Source organism: Mirounga leonina, unplaced genomic scaffold (assembly GCF_011800145.1).
Source record: "Mirounga leonina isolate KUSES-001 unplaced genomic scaffold, KU_Mleo_1.0 Mir_204, whole genome shotgun sequence".
NCBI lineage: Eukaryota > Metazoa > Chordata > Mammalia > Carnivora > Phocidae > Mirounga > Mirounga leonina.
The window spans coordinates 19,508,464-19,530,061 of record NW_023270513.1 but is presented as its reverse complement, the minus strand read 5'-3'; the positions used below and the strand labels follow the sequence as shown (position 1 = coordinate 19,530,061).

The window sequence follows — 21,598 nt, the reverse complement described above, 5'->3', positions numbered from 1 at the left end:
CCAAAGGAAACAAAAACACTAAATTGAAAAGATATACACACCCCTATGTTTATTGCAGCATTTTTTTAAAGATTTTATTTATTTATCTGAGAGAGAATGGGAGACAGAGAGCATGAGAGGGGGAGGATCAGAGGGAGAAGCAGACTCCCCGCCGAGCAGGGAGCCTGATGCGGGACTCGATCCTGCGACTCCAGGATCATGACCTGAGCTGAAGGCAGTCGCTCAACCAACTGAGCCACCGAGGCGCCCCGCAGCATTATTTATAATAGCCAAGATATAGAAGCAACCTATATGTCCAGCAATAGACACATGGATAAGGAAGATGTTATATGTATATACACATACACAAAGGAATATTACACAGTCATAAAAGTACAAAATCCTGCCATCTGTGACAACATGGACAGACCTAGAGGGTAGTATGCTAAGTAAAATTTGTAAGACTGAGAAAGACAAATAGCATATGATTTACTCATTTGTGAAATCTAAAGAAACAAACAAATAAACAAAATGCAGAATCAGAGAACTGATGTTTGCCAGAATAGAGGGGCGTGGGAGCATGGGCAGAATGGATGAAAGGAAGTGGGAGATACATACATTTTTTTAATGTAATTTCTAACCTTTCTTCCAGTTCCATTCCATTCTAGTTCCAGATTCCATTCTAGTTATGTAATGAATTAGTCATGGCAATAAAAGGCATATTGTAAGGAATATAGTCAATGATATTGTAATAGCATTTTATGGTGACTAATGGTAGCTATACTTGTGGTGAGCATAAAATATATAAACTTGTTGAATCACTGTTACACACCTAAAACTAATGTAATACTGTGTGTCAACCATACTCAAATAAAAATAAAATAAAATACAGTAAAATAAAATAAAATATTTAGATTGTGAGCATAATGGAGAGGACGGCAATGCTGCCTGATATCGTTATAGTTGTCCTAACAAAATAACGTTTGGGGAAAAAAAAAAAACAATTATGTCTAAGGGCTCAAATGCCAATCAGAATGAAGCATGAACTAGCTGAAAAATAGTGCATTTTGTAAGGTACCCATTTATGACAATATCTCAGATCAGGCTGTACAAGTGCAAGTGCTGCTCAAGCAAGAGATAGTTCCTACTTTGCAAAAGTGGTTATTAAGACAGTACTCTAGCTCTCTACATAAACCTCACTTGAGTAAATAACAACCCAAATTTTGTTCAAAATATGTTAAGCCTTGGGGTGCCTGGGTGGCTCAGTCAGTTACGTGTCTGACTCTTGATTTCAGCTCAAGTCATGATTTCCGGGTCATGAGATCGAGCCCCAGGTCGGGCTCTGTGCTCAGCAGGGAGTCTGCTTGAAATTCTCTCTCCCTCCCCCTCTGTCCTTCCACTCCTCTAAAATAAATAATTTTTTAAAAATATGTTAAGCCTTGTTGCTTTAAATTTTTCCATTTTTAGTTACAAAAATAATATATTCCCATTGTTTAAAAATTCAAAAAGTGGTTAAGAATAGAAAATAAAAAGTTAACTTTCCCTTCCACCTAATTGCATTAATTTGTTGCATATATTTTCACACATCTTTCTATGAATATGAAATCATAGACATGTACACCCCATATATACATCTTTTATATGTACTTTTTTATATACATGAGATCCTACTGAAGATACTGTTTTGCAGTTTGTCTTTTTTATTTCTCACTCTACTGTGGACATCTTTTGTACATACTGAGAACCAGCTCTTTTGGCAGATCTGTTCTCAAGCTCTGGTTTCTGGCACTTTTCCAACCACTTAAATGCCTCAATAACTGCTTTTAAAACAAACAAATAAAACAAACAAAAAACAAAATAAAAAGAAACCCAAAATAAAACAAAATAAATACAAAACTGTACTTCCCAAGGAAAAGTATCCTTCAAATAATAAATAAATTAAGGAATTTGGTTTTTTTAATATACTAGAAGAAAGGAAAATTCAATGTGACATGTAGATGATGCTCAATTCAGATAACAAGGCTCTGATAACAAAACAAAAATTAATCTGGTTCTCTCAGTAGCCTTTTTATTTTTTTTATTTAAATTCAATTAGCCAACATATAGTACATCATTAGTTTCAGATGTATTGTTCAATAATTCATCAGTTGCCTATAATACCCTATTTTACTGTGGTAAAAACTCAACATGAGATCTAGCCTCTTAAATTTTAAGTGTACAATACATTATTGTTGACTATAGGTACAATGTACAATGGATCCTTAGAGCTTATTCATCTTACTTAACTGAAATTTCTGAGTAGCCATTTTTATGATATTCACTATACAATTTATTGAAAGGCAATGCCCTGATACTTTGATATATATTTACCTTCAAATGCCTATTATTTGTAAAGCAATTTTCAGATAATTATTTTCTAGAAATCTTGTCTTATGAAATAAAATGCTAATTAAAGAAGGGGTTAAATAAACACTTTAATATTAAATATAGATCTTCATTAGCTTCTAGAATTTTTCTTCTGAAGATTCTGCATGGTCTCCTAGCTATTAATAAAGTATGTGACATACTCCTATTTAGAAGTTGATTACAAAAACACTAATTCTTTAAATCCTGAAAATTTAGTCAAACTAATGTGATTTGCTACATGGCAGTTGTATCAGTATATTAGGCACATTTAGGGGACAATTGTTATATAAAAGTAGAATGTAATTAAAGGTTAAAAATTATTTCTACTTCAGCAGCAAGTGAGAACAGTTCTACTATCAGGAAGCCAGTTCATTAGTTCAAAAAACATACAAAATGTAAGGTAGGCTGAGTAGCCCTAAAGGAAATGAAGAGTTAAAGAACTATATTCCATTGTGTACGTGCTCCTGGAGAAGATAAGTTTAGTAAGAAAGTTAGAATTTGCTGAGACTCACCATGGTCTAAGCTGTATTATGTTATTTAAACCTCACCATGGCTCTAGGAGGTAGGTACTATTATCTTTATTTTACAGATGAGGAACCTCAGGCAAAGGGAGTTGAGAAATTTGTCCAAGGTCACCAGAAGGTAAAAGATACAGCTTATAATTATATACACAGGTCTGATTCCAAATACTGGAGTATTACTAAAATTTGGATTATAGAATGGATATGATAAGTGTTTTCAGGAAGATTTTTCAAAGAATTATGTATACCCTATATTAGAAGCTGGGAACAGCTTGGAGGTTGCTGTAAGTAGACTGAGCATGTAGTCTAATAATTTATATAATTCTGTCTTTATGTCATCTCTAACCTTTCTTCCAGAGAAGGCTAGACAAATTTTAATGATGTCAGATAAGGAAATTGTATTAGAACATTTGGCTACCTCTAAACAGAGAATGCTTAGTTTTTTAGATAGATAAACAGTGGTTATAGAAGAAAACAGACAAACCTGCTCAATATTATGATTTTGAATTATTGGTTGCATCTGGTTTAAAAGAGTCACTAAAACAAAGTAATGAATCTGGAGAATTTATGGCTCCATTTCTTGCTCCTTTCTCTGTATTAAGCAGATTTTTTGAGGATTACTAAAAGCAACAATGATTTCATTAGATACCCTGTTTATTTATTCCTTTGTAGTTAGTCAAAAATGCAATTTTCTTGCTTCTCTTTCATTGCTGAGTTAAAGAACAGTGAAGTGTTAGTTATCACTGCCTTGAAAGTGAAACATTAGGCTTTACTACATGCTCATCATAGACTTTAATTGAAAACCCTGCCACAGTGGAAAATAACTAAACCAAGGATATTAGTTCTCACCTTGACAATAAAATGTAACTTTGGGTCACAAGGCAAATTCAACTTATTTTCTAAGTTGAAGGGAATGGTGTACATATAAAACACACCAATTTAAGCTGATTAAATTCATTAGCCTTGCCTGTGGATCATACTTATTTAACTGGGATGGAAATCCCTACATGGCTCTGTGAATTGTGTAATAATAATAGATAAAACTTACTGAGCCTTTATGCATCTGCTAAACAATTTATATAGATAATCCCCTTAATTCTTATATAACAACAAATGGGGCAGTTCCTAACATTATCCTCTTTGTATAGATAAAGAAACTGAGAATTAGAGATGTGTGACTTGTCCAGAGTCATACAGTCAGTAAGTGAAAGAATTTAAACCCAGACAGTCAGGCCCCAGAGCCTGTGGTGTTGCCTGAAACTCACAGGAAAGTGGATTGGATCATCATAGCACATCTTCCTGGGTGTCAGTTTTACTCAAGGACAGGAAATCTTGTCTTACATAAAAACTAATGTCAATAATTCATAGAATACACATTAAATATTGAAAATAAATTTATAGTTAAAATGTATAGATTTCAAGAGAGTTTCCTGCTTTCAAAGGGTAGCTTGAGGTCATACCTTCAGGCTCCTCAAAGTACAGGTTCCTCTGCCATAAGGAATACTTAAATGGAAAAATTCCTAGGGTGTTTTTCATTTAATTATGGATTGGACACATTGGCATTTATTTTAAGCTCTGACTTCCCAGTGTTTGGTTGTTAACCAAATAAAGCTGTTAGGCATGTTAGAATTACTGAAAAACATCTTGTTTGTTAAATCAGCTTGTTCTAGTATACTTCGTCAGTTCAAGCCAACACTCATGTATAAATCAGAGGAACTTGAGGACTAGTGCTCCCAAAGGTACTCACATCATAAAAACATAACTACAACCAGAGGAATGGAAGAGTGGCCATAGCTGTCACTTAAATAAATCCAGATCGAGCACCTCAGTTCAAGAGTTGATTCATTTGTGTTCACTAGAGATGGTAGAGTAAGAATTTAACACCTGGAATCAAACCATCTGGTTTTACATCTGGGCTCTTCTGATTATAAACTATGTGACCTTGGGCAAGTTATTCACTTAAAGTCTTCGTGTTCTCACTGAGGACACTAAGGATGATATGAAGGTAATATTATATGAGGATAGTATGAGGATGATAATGAACCCCTCAATGGGCTCATTAAAATGAAACAGTAAAAGTATAGTACTTGGTTCATTGTCTGATACATTGAAAATGATAAAGTTATTATTCAGTGACAACTATAAGTACATACTACTTAATGCTTAGGGTAATTATCATTAGAGGACCTTTCTTTACTACTTAATCTGCCCCTAAACCAAAATCATTAACATTGGTGAAAATGACTTTTTGAATACATAATAATGTTTGTAAAAGTGTTGCTTGTAGTGACAAATACTTGAAAACACACAGAATGTCCATCCAATAGAGAAGGCCTCAGTTTCCCAGTCTGTATAAGGATATTGGACTAAAGGATCTCTAAAATCCCTTCCACCTCCAACAAGGACAATACTTTCACACAGCTATTAGGTAGGCTTGAGACCACTACTCTAAGCAAAAGGGAAAAAAAGGAAAATCTAAGGCATTTGGTGGGTATTTAAAATTAAGTTACAATGCACAGTACTCTAAATTTAACCAACACATTAAAAGTTAAAAAAAAAGTTATTAATATCAAGAACAGAAGTCACTATTTAATACATTGGGAATTATTTTATTATATTTTTAAATATATGTAGTTAATTGTATGCAAATTTTACACTCTTAACCTTTATAATAGAATAAAAAATAAATGGCATCAAAAATAAACATGAGATATAAATTTGAGGTTGAGATAAAGAAGATTATATAATTTAGGACTGTCAGGAAGTTTAAAAGCTCTCAAGAAAGAAAGGAGGCTGTGTGTGGTGTAAAAATTAAAACAATACTTGGTTTGGAGTTTTATTTGTGTTGTGCTGATTTTTTTTTCCTTTGAAATAACAGGAGACATTCTGTAGGCAGATAATGCCAACCAGGATAAGTGGCTATTTGACCTTAGAACTATCAAGATCTAGTACTATTAGTAATATGAAAAGTAGCAAACAATATTGAATTTTAGTTCTATGTGCCATTCTTAGCCCCATTTTAGAAAGGGAGAACAGAAGTAAGAAAAGTGAGGCAGCTTGCCCAATATCTAATGCAACTAGCAAAAGAAAAAAAAAAAAAAAAAAAAAAAACAGGATTCAAGCCCAGCAATTCTGACTCTAGAACCTATACTAAAAATCAGGTCATAATGTCTCAGTAAGGAAATCAAATGCTAAGACTTGATAATTATTGGGATTCTCCTCTTTTATACTCTAAGAAAGGGTTTTGTGAATTGTATGTATATTGTTTGATATAAAAATGGCCATCACCTCTGAAGAGCTGTGGAACATGCATTTGTTCCCACCAGGAAGAATATTTGCAGTACCATAAGATTTGTTTTCCCCCAGAGGATGCACTAAATCAAATTAGTTAAATATATATTGGCATTCTGGATAAAATTTGGCAGAGAATGTCCATTTGGGCTTTTTCTACATTGTCCAAATGTAATGTAAAATTTAGAAATAGTTATTGTAGTCATATACACATGCATGGACACTGATCACCATTTTAAGTCCTTCACAATTTTCCTCCCCTTTTAGAAGAGTTAAATAAAATGCTTCCACACTTGCAATAAAAAATGTTTACTTTATTTGAGTTTTAATGTAAGAATTCTTCAAATGAGTACCATGGGCAAAATATTTTTGAATGCCCTTGTAAATGTGTTCCTCTGCAATGTGGATTTACATTTTTGAACATGTATGCTATTTTTAAGTTGAAAACTAGCATTAGAACAAATATCCAAATAAGTAACTGATTTTCCTTCTCTGCCATTGCATTAATTATAACTTCCCTTTTAAATACCATGAAGTAAAGGCTATAATGCCATAAGTGTAAATCACAAATATTTCCTTTAAAAATTAAATGTTATAAAAAAAATTAAATGTTATAGCTACATACCATATTCTATTATGTGTACCCTTATTTTAGGAATGAGTATGGAATGAGATAATGTTGCTTTGAAATCCATAGTATGAAATAACAACCAATTATTTATAACAATTCTGTCTTTTAATCATAATTTATTAACAACTTGAAAATACTTTCTATTTACATTTTAGCAAACTGGTCTCTCTTATCAAAGGTGAGAAAAACAGGTGTTATTTGTGTTCCTGAATAATGCTAGCTACCATTCCTGTGGCTGGGCTGTAGACAGCCATACACTGGCAACTCCACAAAAATAGAAAAGCATTTGTGTTTCTTATTTTGATTTATTTTCTAGGTTACCAGTGCTGTTATTTTCCTTTTCTCTCAGATATTTGAGAGCAGAAATGAAAGGCCAAGGATGAAGATCCAGCTACTGTAACTGTCTCCACTATAATTAAATTCTGTTATCCCACAATTTGTTTCTCATTCCCTCCCAAAAATACCTAAGAAATGTTTACAAATTAGGCAAGTAAAATAAGTACACAATGGAACAGAATAGAGAGGCCAACACATATATGGACAACTAATTTTTGATGAAAGTCCAAGGTAATTCAGTAGAGAAAGGAAAATTTTTCAACAAATGATGCTGGGACAATTAGATACCTAATTTCAATCTATATTTTGTACCACATACAAAAATAGGTCAGATCTAAATGTGAAATCTCAGAGTATAAAACTTCTAAAAAAGCATAGAAGAATATCTTCATGATCTTGGGCTAGGCAAAGATTTCTTGGAGATGACACCAAAAACGTGGTTCATAAAAGAAACAAAGATGATAAATTGGACTGAATCAAAATTACAAACTTCTGTTCTCTGAAAAACTATGAAAGGCACTGTTAAGAGGATAAAACGAAAATCCATGGATTGGGAGAAAATACTTGCAGAACCTATATCTGCTAAGGACTTGTATCCACAGTATATAACAAATTCTTAAAACTCAATAGTAAGACCAGAACCCAATAGGAAAATGGGCAAAATATGAATAGACAGTTCACCAAAGAAGATATGTGGATGGTAAATCACTACAAAAAAAAAAGATGTTTAACATCCTTAGTCATTAGGGAAATGCAAAGTAAAGCCACAATGAGATACTACTGCATACCTACCAAAATGGATAATTTAAAAAGAATGACCATACCAAGTGTTGGTGCTCCTAGTAGGAATGCAAAATTGTACAACCACTTTGGAAAACAGTTAATTCTTAAAAAGTTAAACATACACATAGCATGTGACTCATCAGTTTATTTATATAACATTCCAGAAAACGCAAACTAGTCTATAGAAACAGAGAGCAGATCAGTAGTTGCCTAGGCAGGCACAAGGAGAGGCTTTTGGGGATGATAAAAAACTTTCATTATCTTGACTGTGGGTGATGACTTCACAGGTATAAAGATTTATTAAAATATCACAGTGTGTACTTTATGTACAGTTGTATTATTGTACTTTAATAAAATTGTTTTTAAAAAGAATTAACTTGTGTACTCAGATAAAACCTGTCTAAATGAATAACAACAACAAAAAAAGAAAAACATAAGTCCACAAATAAATGAAATTGCAATGCTTTGCTTCTTAAATATCTACAACAAAGATAATGCTATTAGCACTTACTGCATATTACGTATATGTGTTTTTGTGAAAGGGGTGGTAGTCGGGATTGTGTATATGTTCAAAACAGAGAAGGTATAAACGGATGTCAAAGAGCCATGTTCAGCCTAAATATAACAATAGATTCTGTGTTAAGCATCATCTCATGTAGAAGTATGAACATTTGACCCCAAAAAAGAATATCATAAAATAATGAAACAGAGAACATATCACTATGCAAGTAATTTAAAGATGGCCTTATGAAGAAAAATAAGCATATCATATGCTAGAACTAATACTTACAAAAATATTCACAGTAGAAAATATATGATATAATGCATAAATTAAGTGCATTATATAAAGAAAATACTTATTTTCTTTCAGGAAACTGCAATAATAAAATTAAGTTAACTAATAGATCAAGAAAAGCCTCAAAAATGAAAATACGTTACAAGATACCTAAGGTAGTATATATGCATCAAAAGTAGAGCACTGTAGTTAGAAGTCACCTATATAGTCTTTGGCTTGGGAAAAAGGAAGAACAAAAAAATCAAAATAGTTCATTAATAGCTCTGTATGAGTTTTTTTTTTTTTTTTACAAGTCTTTCTCTTTTTATTCTCCTTGTTTCATTCCAACTTTTTTGTTTCAGTGTGATTAAGTACTAATCCTTGAAAAGCATTGTTTAGATGACAATTAAATTGAAATTAGGTAATTTAAAATGAAAGCTGTAGTTAAGATGCATTTGTCCAATGTTATAAGTCAGAACAGATGTATTTTCTAAAGGAGTCACAGTTGTCTTAAATCAAGGCCAAAATTATTTTACCTGTAGGATTTCACCACCAATTAATTTCTTTCTTAATTCAGTGGAAAAGAAGCAAAGGGTATAAATAGGCAATTCTCAAATGGACAATAAAAATATGAAAAGACATTCAATCTTACTGCTAGCCTAAGAAATACAAATACATAATGATAAGAAATTAATTTGGGGATGTTCATTAAAGATGTGAATAGTGATTACCTCTCAGTTTGTTTTTAGTTACTTTTCTTGTTTGGATTTCAATATATTATCCAACCTTTGTTCAATGCATATCATTTTCACCAAATATAATGTTATTAAAAAACAGCCACTACCTCATTAGTTGTTTGCAGAAAAATTAAGGCCAACGGATCAGAAAACAGAATTCAGAAACAGAACCAAGCAGTTTAGTTAATATGGTAAATGTCGTATTTCAAGTAAGTGTGAGAGAGATTATCAAATAAACAGTACAAAAAAATTAGCTAGCTAATAAAAATATATTTTAAAAAATATCTGAATCCCTAACTCATTGCTTACTTCAAAATACTAATTCCTGATAGTACAAAATTTAACATGTAAATGAAACCATTACAGTACTATCAAAATATAAGAGCATTCATTTCAAAAAGGATATCTATTATTTCAAATGAAAATAATAAGTTACAGAACAATATTTATTTTTCCATAGTATACGTTTTGATTAAAATTATGAAATGAAAGAATATACACTCAGTTAAGTTTTATTCATCATTATATTACCATCCTCTACCACATGTGGCTGGCATATGGCAGGCACAAAAACATATTAGTTGAATGATTAAATAAATGAACTCATGCATTATTGGTGGAACTGTAAATCATGATAACTTTTCTGGGGAGAAGTTTGGCAATGTGTGTCAAAGAATAAAATGAAAACACAATTTTTTCCAGCACTCCCATTTCTAGGAATTCATTTTATGACTAATTTTCACAAATCCATATAGTAGGTATCCAGGGCTAATTTTTTTTTATAACAGGAAAAAAAAGTGTATGTTCATGGAGAGATGGTGTGGAAAGGAGCTGCTCTACAACAGGAATCTGGTTAAATAAGTTAAGTCAAATATTTCCATGGAATATGCACCTATTTTAAATTAAGATGTTGATCATTTACCATGCAAATATAGCCACAACTGATAAGTTAAATGAGCAGATTACAAAATATAATATGTTTTACATTGAGAACAGTTTATATAAATAAGCAGGTGTGTAGATGTACAAAGAAATTTCTGGAAGGAAATGCATCAAAATCCTAACAGTGGTTATCATTTGGTTGTTAAGATTATGTATTTTTACCATCATTGGAATTTTCTATACTTTTTCCTTACAATGCTTATATACCTTGAAACTCAGAAATAAACAATGAAAGTAAATTTATTTACAAAATAGAAAAGTGTTCCCTAACTTTTTAAAAAAATATGACTAAATGACAAAGCATAAAATCTATAATAAAAAGGTAATGCAAAGATTAATCTAACTTTAATATTTCTCCTCATTTGAAGTGATAATTCATCATGTTTTATATTTTAATTTACTACTTGTATTCCATGAGCAGGTTTAGACACTGAATGTGATTAAGTAGGTTATTTTCTACATTAGTATATCAAATCACCTCTATGGGTTTTTTTGCTTCCACAGAAATATCAAGGTATCTTCCAGCTAAGTCTTTAAAAGACTGTAATATATCCTGTGAATTTTTATACAAATACAGATAGGTAATTCTTGTCATTCATAAAAATGGGCTAAATATGTTTCTTACCTTTAATGAAAAGTAAACACTGGTCTTTTGGGTTGTACCAAGGGAGGTGTTCTGTAGCAGAAATGAATCCTGTAAATAAAAATAACAGATATCTGTTTTAAAACTTCATTTTACAAAAGTTTATTCACATATTACTGGATTTGTAAATCATACTTCAGTGTGGCTGGAATATTAGAAGGAAATTGGTGGCAGATGACATTGTAAAGTATACCCTGACCGAGGATGCACTTTTCGTCAGCACAAATCCCCCCCCCCCCCTGCTGTTCATGGAATTGAAAACTGCTGCACAAAAGTATGGAGCAAACCGTCTGCTTTTAAATAATACTACCTAACGTTTGAATGCCCTTGTATTTCATCTACAAGATTGTTGCAAGCATTGAGAACAGCTAATGGCAAGTCAGCAGCAAGGTCGGGGTATATTATATGCCAGTTTAAAAAGAGAAATATAGTAAAAATGGTGTAACTGACTCACGGCAACATGGGTTCACAACCCTGTAGATGGATATAAACCAGGCTTGCCAAACACCACAGATAGTACTTATTAAAACTGATACGTGGACGCATTATGCCTGCTTTCTAGCCCCTTCCCCCTTTGCCGATAAACGACTCCCCTTTTTCCTCCAGTGTAAAAATACACTCCCAAGGATATTTAGATAAAGAGATTAAAAAAAAAATCATCCATAATCACACTACCCAATGATGCCATTTGGAGCATTTTCATCCAATTTTTTAAAAACAGATTTTTGTCAAGAGGCTCCTGACAAACCAAACGGGAATTCAGGATGAGATGATGGGAGAAAGATACCCCTCTTCCCTTGTTAGGAACCACGGCTAGTATTTTTACCTCATATCTAAGCTTGTTTTTGAGTTATATAACTATAAAGATAGAATTTTGAGGGGAAATAAACGTCTTCCATGGGTGTGTGCCTCAGCTACCAAGGAGCATCTGGGAAGGTGGGCGGAGCCTGGAGGGCGGCGGGTGCGTTTGGTATTTCATTAGGCTTAGAGCTTGTCAATCAAGCTTGCCCAGCAAATGAGGCGCGAGCTAAGGGCACACTGGGAACTAAATTAACGGCGGTTCTGACTGCAAGGGGTGGGGGCTTGCGATCTAAACCGTGAAGAGATCTTGGGGTCTTACACTGCGCCATTAGGCTGCGGCACGCCTCGGCCCGCCGCGGCTACAGTGAGAGGCCTTGCCACCGCCGCTCTCGCCCAGGCCTCTATTGCGGCTTCCACCTCTACGCGGTCACGGCAGCCCAGCCCCGCCCCGCCCTACGCTACTGCTACCTTCGCCGCTGCTGCAACCTCCTCAGCCCGGGCCTCCGCCGCTACCCAAGCATCCGTGAGTCATTTTCTGCCCATCTCCCGAGCGCGCGGTCTCAGTGGTAGTCACCACATTAAGAGGTTTGCAGGGTTGCAAAATGGCAGAAGCGGATCTTAACATGGTCTCGGAACCTGCCGCCCAAGGGGTTGCTGAAGAGAAGATGGCTAGCTCGTCTAGTGATTCTGGGGAAGACTCTGACAGCAGTAGCTCTAGCAGCAGCACTAGTTGCAGCAGCAGCAGCAGTAGCCGCAGCCGCTTATATAGAAAGAAGAGGGTATCTGGGCCTTCGCGAAGAGCACGGCGGGCTCCGTTGGGTAAAAGTTTCGTGGATCGGCTGCCTCAAGCAGTTAGAAATCGTGTGCAGGCGCTTAGAAATATTCAAGATGAATGTGACAAGGTAGACATCCTGTTTTTAAAGGCAATTCACGATCTCGAAAGAAAATATGCCGAACTCAATAAGCCTCTGTACGATCGGCGATTTCAAATAATCAATGCAGAATATGAACCTGCAGAAGAAGAATATGAATGGAATTCAGAGGATGAGGTGTTCAGTAGTGATGAGGAGGTGCAGGAAGACAGTCCTAGTGAAATGCCTGCCTTAGAGGGTGAGGGAGAAGACGATGACCCTAAAGAAAAACCTGAGGTAAAGGCTGAAGAAAACGAGGTTCGAAAAGAAACTCCTGAGGCAAAGGCTGAAGAAAACGCAGAGTCTAAAGCTTTTCTGGGGGTAAAGCCTGAAATGAAAGAAGAGCCTAAAGTAGTCCCCCAGGCAAAGGCAGAAGATAAAGAACAGCCTAAAGCAGCAGAGCCTAAGGCAAAGGCTGCTGTAATAGAGGCTCCTAAAAGAATTCCTGAGGTCAGGCCTAAAGAAAGAGCGAATCTTAAAAGAGCTCGGAAGGGAAAGCCTAAAAAAGAAGATCCTAAAGGCATTCCTGACTACTGGCTGACTGTTTTAAAGAATGTTGACAAGCTCGGGCCCATGATTCAGAAGTATGATGCCCCCATTTTGAAGTTCTTGTCAGATATTAGCCTAAAGTTCTCAAAACCTGGTCAGCCTATAAGCTACACGTTTGAATTTTATTTTCTACCCAATCCATACTTCAGAAATGAGATGCTGACCAAGACATATATAATAAAGTCAAAACCAGATCACAATGATCCCTTCTTCTCTTGGGGATGGGAAATCCAAGATTGCAAAGGCTGTAAGATAGATTGGAGAAGAGGAAAGGATGTTACTCTGACAACCACCCAGAGTCGCACAACTGCTACGGGAGAAATTGAAATTCAGCCAAGAGTGGTTCCTAATGCATCATTCTTCAATTTCTTTAGCCCTCCTGAGATTCCTAAGATTGGAAAGCTGGAACCACGAGAAGATGCTATCCTGGATGAGGACTTTGAAATTGGTCAAATTTTACATGATAATGTCATCCTGAAATCAATCTATTACTATACAGGAGAAGTCAAAGGTACCTATGATGATGGTAAAGATTATGGAAACAGGAAATATCGAAAATAAAAAAGAGGCTGCCTGAAGGAATTTTCAAGCATCTCAAAACTTCAAGCAGGAGTGAAGCAGGTTTATATAGCCTCAGATGGGATGGGGGGGGAGCTGCTCTATAACCTCAACACTAGCATTCCTTAGTCTTGTGTTTTCATATTTTCTTGGTAGTCTAAAAAATTGTCTTACAGTGTCTAAGTAGCCTGTTGTAGTGTAATATTCTTCAAAATATGTAAATGTTGTCAGTTATCTAAAGCATGCCCGTTTGGTGCTACAGAGTTTTGATTTTTGTGAAGTCCTTTGTCATGTTCCTATTAAAATGTAGCTGTGAAAACTGGCATAATTGTCAATTGAGACAAATGTTTGCTTGAAAAAAAGAGTTCCTGAAATGCCAATGCAAGTGGTTTTTCTTTTCCAGCCCAGAAAACTAAACGTTTAAATCTGCTTGCACTAACTGTGCCTTCATTACTTTGCTATAGAAATACAGTACTTACATTAACTAGAACAGCTAAACAGTGAAATTTGATTGCTTGAAAAAAGATTAGCATAAATTTAAGAATGTCCATCAAGACCATATACGATATGACTGAGCTTATTTATGTGACATAGTGGTCTATAAGAAAAATGGAGTTATCGTTTACCACTGAAGTGTTACTATGACAGTATTTTTTAAAAGTTTCCTCATCTTATACTGTGTAATTGTGAACTAAAGTTACTAACCACATTTTCTTTGTAATATGTTCTATTTTGTCTTTCACTGAGATGATCACTTTTTATCACTTGATATTCTTTTCATGTTCTATTGCATCCTAAAATAAATGTCCAATAAAGTGTATCATGCTATAAAAATCTAACATTTTTCCTAATTATAAAAAATGTGGGTCTTCTAGAAAAAGTAGAAAACACTGAGGAAAAGGAAAATTTTAAAAAAAGAATACTTAACTATTATTAACGTTCTGATATGTTTCCCAGATCTTAGCTCTTTGGAGGATACACATTCAAGTGATTGGAGAGAAATGGAACAGGGGAGCAAGGCTAAGGGAGAGGAGAAGGGGAGGAGAGAGAGGGAGGGAAAAGGAGAAGGAAGAGGGAGAAGAGGAGGGTGAGAAGGAGGGTGGAAGGAGAGTGGGTGGGAGGGAGCGGGGAAGGGAAAGGAGAATAGGGAAGGGAGGGAAAGGGAGAAGGGTGGGGAGTGGAAGGGATGGGAGGGAGTGGGGATGGGGCAGAAGGGGGTAGAGGGAAGGAGTGCCTCACCCAGAAAGGACATCTATATAAGCTGTTGCTTTCACTTCCAAGAGTAGGATGGGTAAATGACCTAGGAAGAGTAAGTGACCCAGACCCACCCTCCACCTGATTTGGGAGGAGATCACACTCCTAGATGTGGCTTTTTTTTTTTTTTTTAATAGGTGGCAACAACTTTCACTTCAGCATTATGCAGCTAGTTACAGGGTAATGAGATCCTGAGATTTTGGGGTTGAAATTGGCGTGAAGAGGAGGCCCCCTAAAACTCAGCTTACCCAGAGAGTTTTGCGCAGGGCACAAAGGCACAAGCACAACAAATAATAAAGTAGTATTTTATTTCACATTTGCCGTTTCCCCATCCACATATATTTTCCTTCAAAACCTGAAGGAAAGAGCTGTGGCAGGAGGATTTGGGGATTTCTGGGTCTCTAGGCATAAAATTACCTAATAATCTTTCCAAATCCCATCATATAGTTTAATATCTTGCTTTTATCCCTGTTTAACAATAGCCCAGCCCCATATCTATAAATGTAAAAATATTACAATCCATGACACTATTTAACCAATCATGTATGTTTAGATATTTAAGTTGTTAGGATTTATACAAAATCAGGAAGCAAATTATGCTTTTAGCAACACCACTGCAATTTTTAGAGTGCCTTTGTTTTATTTCTGAGATATTTGCATCCATCAAGAAAGGGTATGGGAGCAGATTTACTTATATACCAGGGCCAAAATGAAGACTATAATAAATATGGTGTACCTGGATCACTGCTGCAGAGGTTCCCAAATTGGACATATACTGTGCTTGCCAGACAACACAGCAGAGCCCTTAAAACTTCTACATGGAATGCAAAACCCTTATCGCGTCTTAGAACACTTACTGAAGTATTTAGCCCCTTCCCACTCTGTATTTTCCAATATTAAAGGAATGCATCTCAGAATATTTGCAAAAAAGCAGAAACGCAGAATATAAAAATCATTCAGAAGCACGCTACAGGAAGATATCCTGTTGGTAGATTGGTGTATTTCCTCCCAGTCTGTCTCTTGATTAGATTTTATCACAACTTCTTGGCTCAAATCTAAAGGTTAATTCAAGCTGGGTGGGTGTAAAGGGAAGTGGAAAGGCAGCTTATTGGTATTTTTACCTTTTTTGTTTAGGGCACTGGTGGGAGGGTAGGGGAAAGGGAGGGGCAGGGTAGGTGCCAAAGATTTTTACATCAGTAAGGCTAGAATTCCGGAAATGCAAGCTCTCTGTGGTGGGTGATTCTACCACACAGAAAGTGGCTAGTGAAAGTGGCTAGAGCAGAGAAACCTTTGGGCTTGCACCTTCGCTGGGCTGCAGGTTTGTCTATCATACTTACCCAGCCAATGACTAATGCCAGAAGGAGGAGCTGACTGGGCTTGAAACTCATGAGCAGGGGGCAGAGGCAGAAGAGCTTTTATTCAGTCTTCGACTTCTTTTTGGTGCGCTGTTTTCCTTTTGCTGTGATTCAAGGCTGAGGCAAGCTACCTCCTTTCCTGCTCCCAACCGGACCAAGGAGGACTCCTCCTCCCCCGCCCCTCCCCTCCTTCTCCTCCTGACTAAGCTGCAGTAGGGACTGCCGAAGAGGTAATGGAAGAAACTCTCTATCCAAGTGGACAAAGTGACAGTACAGATAGTCAAATAATGCAAATTACCCATTATGTCTGAATCTAGCGAAACTGGTGCTCCTGCCGTCAAAAAACTTCAAGGACCATGTGATAAGATAGAAGCCAAATTTAAAAAGGAATTGCAGGCCCTTGAAAAAAAAAGTATAAACTCACTTGATGAGGTAGGTAGGTGTTTGTACCCACCAGCACATGTATTAATTAGGGCAGTGTAATAATTTCAACACACTTATGGATTACTTCAAATGTTGTTTTGTGGTTTTTGCAGAGTACATTTTTTTAAATTAAAATGAAATATTTAAGTATTTAAATGCATAGCATTTAGAAGTATACTTTTCTTCAGAATATGCAGAACATAACAAATTCTCTAGAGCATCTTTGCTCATTGCTATGTAGTTTAGTCCTTATTTTTATTTTGTGATACAGCTTTTAGAGAGTGGAAAAATTATTAGAACTCTTCGCTGAAGTTAATATTTACTTGGAGGGAAAAAAAAAAAAAAACATACTTAGAGAGCCAATCCAAGTGTGTGTTTGCCTCCAGCTCAGAAGAGTTTAAGTCAACTTTGCGCCAGGTGTGCCTTCATTATTGTGCTGTAAAAATGTGATTTGTTGTGATATGGTACCTTGCAAAATTTTATCACTTGAATAAAGTAGCATAGAGTTAAGAATTTTCAAGAACACATTAATATCAAGTCTCCTGGATTACCTTTTTTTTTTAAATTTTTGTATGACACATAGATTTATAAAGAAAAAAATAAACATAATGAAGTTGTTTTTCTGTTGTAGTGCTGATAAAAGTTAGTGTTTTCAACTGTTTTATTCACCTGTACTCATGAGTTATGTAAGCTAAGGTGATGGAGTATATTTTCTTTCTACTATGCTTCACTGAAAGTTGTCACTTTATCACTGTTTTATTACATCTTCTGATTATGAAAAATGTTCATTAAAGAAATTTTGGAAAATATACTGAAAAGCATAAAAATTATTTTAAACAACTCTGCCTTCAAATATAACCACACTTTTTAAAAAGATTTTATTTATTTATTTGACAGAGAGAAAGACACCAAGAGAGGGAACACAAGCAAGGGGAGTGGGAGAGGGAGATGCAGGCTTCCCGCGGAGCAGAGAGCCCGATGTGGGGCTAGATCCCAGGACCCTGGGTTCATAAGATTACCACACTTTACATGAAAATGTCTATAGCTTTATCAATATAAGTACTATCACGATCACTTTTCATTTAATATATTTTGTTTTAACATATATGAAATGAATATGCCATAATTTATTGCATCAGCTTCCTATCAAGGGCATTTAGGTTAGGAGCATCTTTTTCTAATTGATTAGTAATTGTAAACGCTGTCTTTGAATTAAGGAAAGATGTTGCATATGTTAAAACATTTTCTCTTGATTTTGTTCATTGTTTTCCCTGCAGAAGAGTTTTAATGTTAATACAGTCACATTTATCCTTTCCCCCCCATTATAGATTTTGGGTATTTGGCTTAGAAAGACCTTCCCACATCAAGATGATTTTTTTTAATTGCTCATGTTTCTTACAGTACTCTTATAATTTCATTTAATGCTCTAATCCTTCTGGAATAATTTTGATTTAAAGATTAAGGTAGCTGTACCACTTTTTTTTCTCTCAACACAATTCACCAGTTGTTTCAGTACCATTTATTGAATATTAATTATCCAATGTAATGAATTGCCACCTTTATTATATAATCCATTACCTCATGTGTTTGGGCCTACTCCTGGTCTGTTCTGCTCAAAATAGTTATTCTTGTGCCAGTATAAATCTTTTCAAACAAATCTCTATATACATTTTATTAGCTGTTAAGAAAAGTTCCTTAAAAAACTTGTTTTTAAGATTTTTTTGGATATTTTCACCTATTTATTTTTCCAGATGAGCTGCAGTGTTGCTTTTTTTTCAGATTCCCTCCCCAAAGCCTATGGATATTTTGATTGGAGTTTGTTTGAATTTATAGATAAATTTACAGAGAATCAAGAATTGCATATTATTCAGTCTTTTTATCCAGTGACAATTCTTTCCATTTAATCAAGTCTTTCTTATATCCTTCAGTAGAATTTTAAAGTTTACCTGTTAAAATAGGCTTTTCAAAAATAGTCAGAACCCGTTCTTTAGTTTCTTCTTCCTTAGTCTGCCTTTTGCTGATGCTGTTTTGCTTCTTATTTTTAAATCACCTATGCTTTGGTATTGTCCCTTTCTTTCAGCTTTGAATGGGGGCAACTGTCCCAAAGTGTGATGTGTGAAGAGGTAGGAAGAAAGGAGCTTGAGCATCTCAGTAGCTTCAATTCAGGTTTGTCTCATATCATTCTCTCTCTAAATTGCTATATCTTCTGCCTGAGGCCTTTTCTCTCAATTTATGTTGTTCTCTCCATTGACAGCTTTGAGATGAACAGTAGGTCAGCATGACTCAGTGAAATGGTGTTCTGTGGTGATGTAGTAATTTCTGCTCAACTGACTGGCCGGCATCTGTAGTTACTTGTTGCTTGCCTTTCTTATATTGAAGCAATCTCCAGAAAATAAAGATACTCTGGTATACTTTTCTTCTTTACTTCAGCTCCCCGTTTATTCTGTGTTATGGAGCTGTTTCCAAAAAGGGTCATTTTTTGCTGCTTTCACTATCTGCCACAGGCCTAAATTCAGGGCTTGAACACTTAAAGGAATCTGCACATTTTCGGAGACCTGTGAAAGCAAGGCTCATAGTCCTGCTTTTTTTTTTTTTTTGGTTAAAATTTCATTGAAACTGAAAGATATTCTTTCCAGTGTGTGTCACTTGTGATTGTGGCTGTTTTTTTTTTTTATTTGAAAATTATTTCTGCCTTTATTTTTTATTCAGATGATTCTGTTGCACATGCAGGATTGAGAACCACAGAACAATGTAGAGAAGAATCTCCAAGAGGAGTGTTATATAATGTTCTCTAAATGTATTGACCTCAGAAAACCTTTTCTACAGCAAAGCTATTAACTCTCCTAATTGACTAGTGTTCCTGAAATACCAGTTTGGTGAATTTGGCTTTGGCTAAAAATGTAAATTAGCCCCTCTTCATTTATTGGTAAAAACATCCCTTGACATTCAAAAAAAATATTCTGTTAAAAAAATTTTTTTGAGACAAAGAACTCATAGAAAGATGCAAATATAGTACAGAAAGGTCCTGTGCACCCTATACCCAGCTGTTCCAAATGGTAACACCTTACATGACTATCTATAGTACAATACCCAAATCAGCAAATTAACACGTACAATCTACAGACCTCATTCAGATTTTGTCACATTTTACATGCATTCCTGTATGTGTGTGCATGGATGTGTGTGTGTGCATGCACATGCACGTGCGTGTGTGCACGTGTGTGTGTGTGTGTGTGGTTCTGTGTAGTTTTACCACATATACAGATTCATGGAACTACCACTGCAATCAAGATTCAGACCTGTTCCATTATCACAAATTAACTCCCTCATACTAATGTCTTCCCTCTTGTCCCTAATGTCTGGCAACCAATAATTTGTTTTCAGTATTGAAATGAAAAAATTATACAGATGGTTATGTAAATGGAATTATACAGTATGTAACTTTTTGAGATTGACCTGTTTTCACTAAGCAAAATAACTTTAACATCCATCCAAGTTGTACCTGTATCAATAGGTTGTTCTTTTTATTGCTGAATAGTATTCCAGTGTGTTAATAACTGATCTGTGACTATGCTATAGGAGAATAAAACCGGGTGAAAAGCAAACAGGACTGCCAGTGCCCAGAACCTCCCATAGGGATAAAAGAAGGAATTACAAGGTCTTTCTTTATAAAATTTGAAAGTTTAATAGTATCAATAGAAAATGCTTGTGATGCTTACTATGCCCCAGAAATATATAAATTATTATTTATGTAACTCTTGCTATAGTCTTAAATAAGTATAATTATTATCTCTATTTAACAAATGGAGAAACTAAGGTACAGAAAGGTTAAGTAACTTGTCCAAGCTCACACAAATGGTAAGTGACAAAGGCAAGCTTCCAACTTGGCTGTCAGGCTTGAGTCCATGTTCTTAACTGCTCTACTATACCACTCTCTACCGTGCTATACCACCTAGAAATGCACCTTCCTTGTCCATTCTCAGGACTAGACAAGGGTTCAAGGGAAGCAGCAGAGAAAAAAATAAGTACAACCTGGAGGCAAAGGTGTTGTCCATCTATAGAAGAAAACTAATAATTTTGTCTTATCTAACAGTAGTGCCCCCTGAATCCATTTATAGCTCATGTCTTAGTAACTTTGCCAAGGTTTATAGCTTAATTAGACCACTGGGTGGGGTTTAGGCCCTGGGTAGTATCCATCATATTCAGGGGTATGATGAGAGCTGGCTTAGTAAATTTATATTTTAATAAATGCAGGATGATTTATTACTATTAAAGATTTCTTTTACCTTTCCAACTTCTTATATACTTATTCCCTGTCTGTTTTCCTGTAGTCAGCAGCAATAAAGAGCCTTTTAAGTCAGTAGATGTAAGAAGCAAAAGAAGCTGAAAAGTGATTTATTCCTCAGCATCCTTGAGCAGAACCTGAAGGGACATTTATAGGATTTGGGCATTGTAGAGGATGAAAGCAGGGATTTGAAGTCAGTAATAGGCCTGGTTTTGACTCCCACTTCCGTCACTTATTGGTTCTGTGACCTTATGTGAGTTGCTTAACCCCTCTACTCTTTGTTTTTCATATCTATAAAATGGGACTCTTATCTTCCTACTTCATAGAACTATTATAAGGCTTACATGAGATATTCTTTATCAAATACTTAGCATACTGATTGGCATGCAGTAACCATTCAAATGATAATTATTATTGT

At 35.3% G+C, this 21,598-nt stretch overlaps 2 protein-coding genes and 1 long non-coding RNA gene across 3 annotated transcripts in view; 2 read left to right on the top strand and 1 right to left on the bottom strand.

Moving 5' to 3' along the window:
- The window catches only part of FAM133A (family with sequence similarity 133 member A), a 48,527-nt gene extending 36,579 nt beyond the window's left edge, over positions 1-11,948 (bottom strand). The window contains exons 1-2 of the mRNA XM_035028671.1: positions 11,871-11,948; positions 11,027-11,095 (exon numbers count right to left, since the gene is read on the bottom strand). The gene's annotated coding sequence lies outside the window, so the exon portion shown is untranslated. The remainder of the gene's footprint in view (positions 1-11,026; positions 11,096-11,870) is intronic.
- A 130-nt stretch (positions 11,949-12,078) lies between these two features.
- LOC118026088 lies at positions 12,079-19,641 on the top strand. The gene is made up of 3 exons (XR_004683460.1): positions 12,079-12,368; positions 18,976-19,061; positions 19,605-19,641. It is a non-coding gene; the product is annotated as an uncharacterized LOC118026088 (long non-coding RNA).
- Positions 12,362-14,347, top strand: NAP1L3 (nucleosome assembly protein 1 like 3). The gene has a single exon (XM_035028837.1). It carries the CDS (start codon positions 12,448-12,450, stop codon positions 13,864-13,866), a length of 1,419 nt encoding a protein of 472 aa, XP_034884728.1. The 5' UTR covers positions 12,362-12,447; the 3' UTR covers positions 13,867-14,347.
- Positions 19,642-21,598: the final 1,957 nt, after the last annotated feature.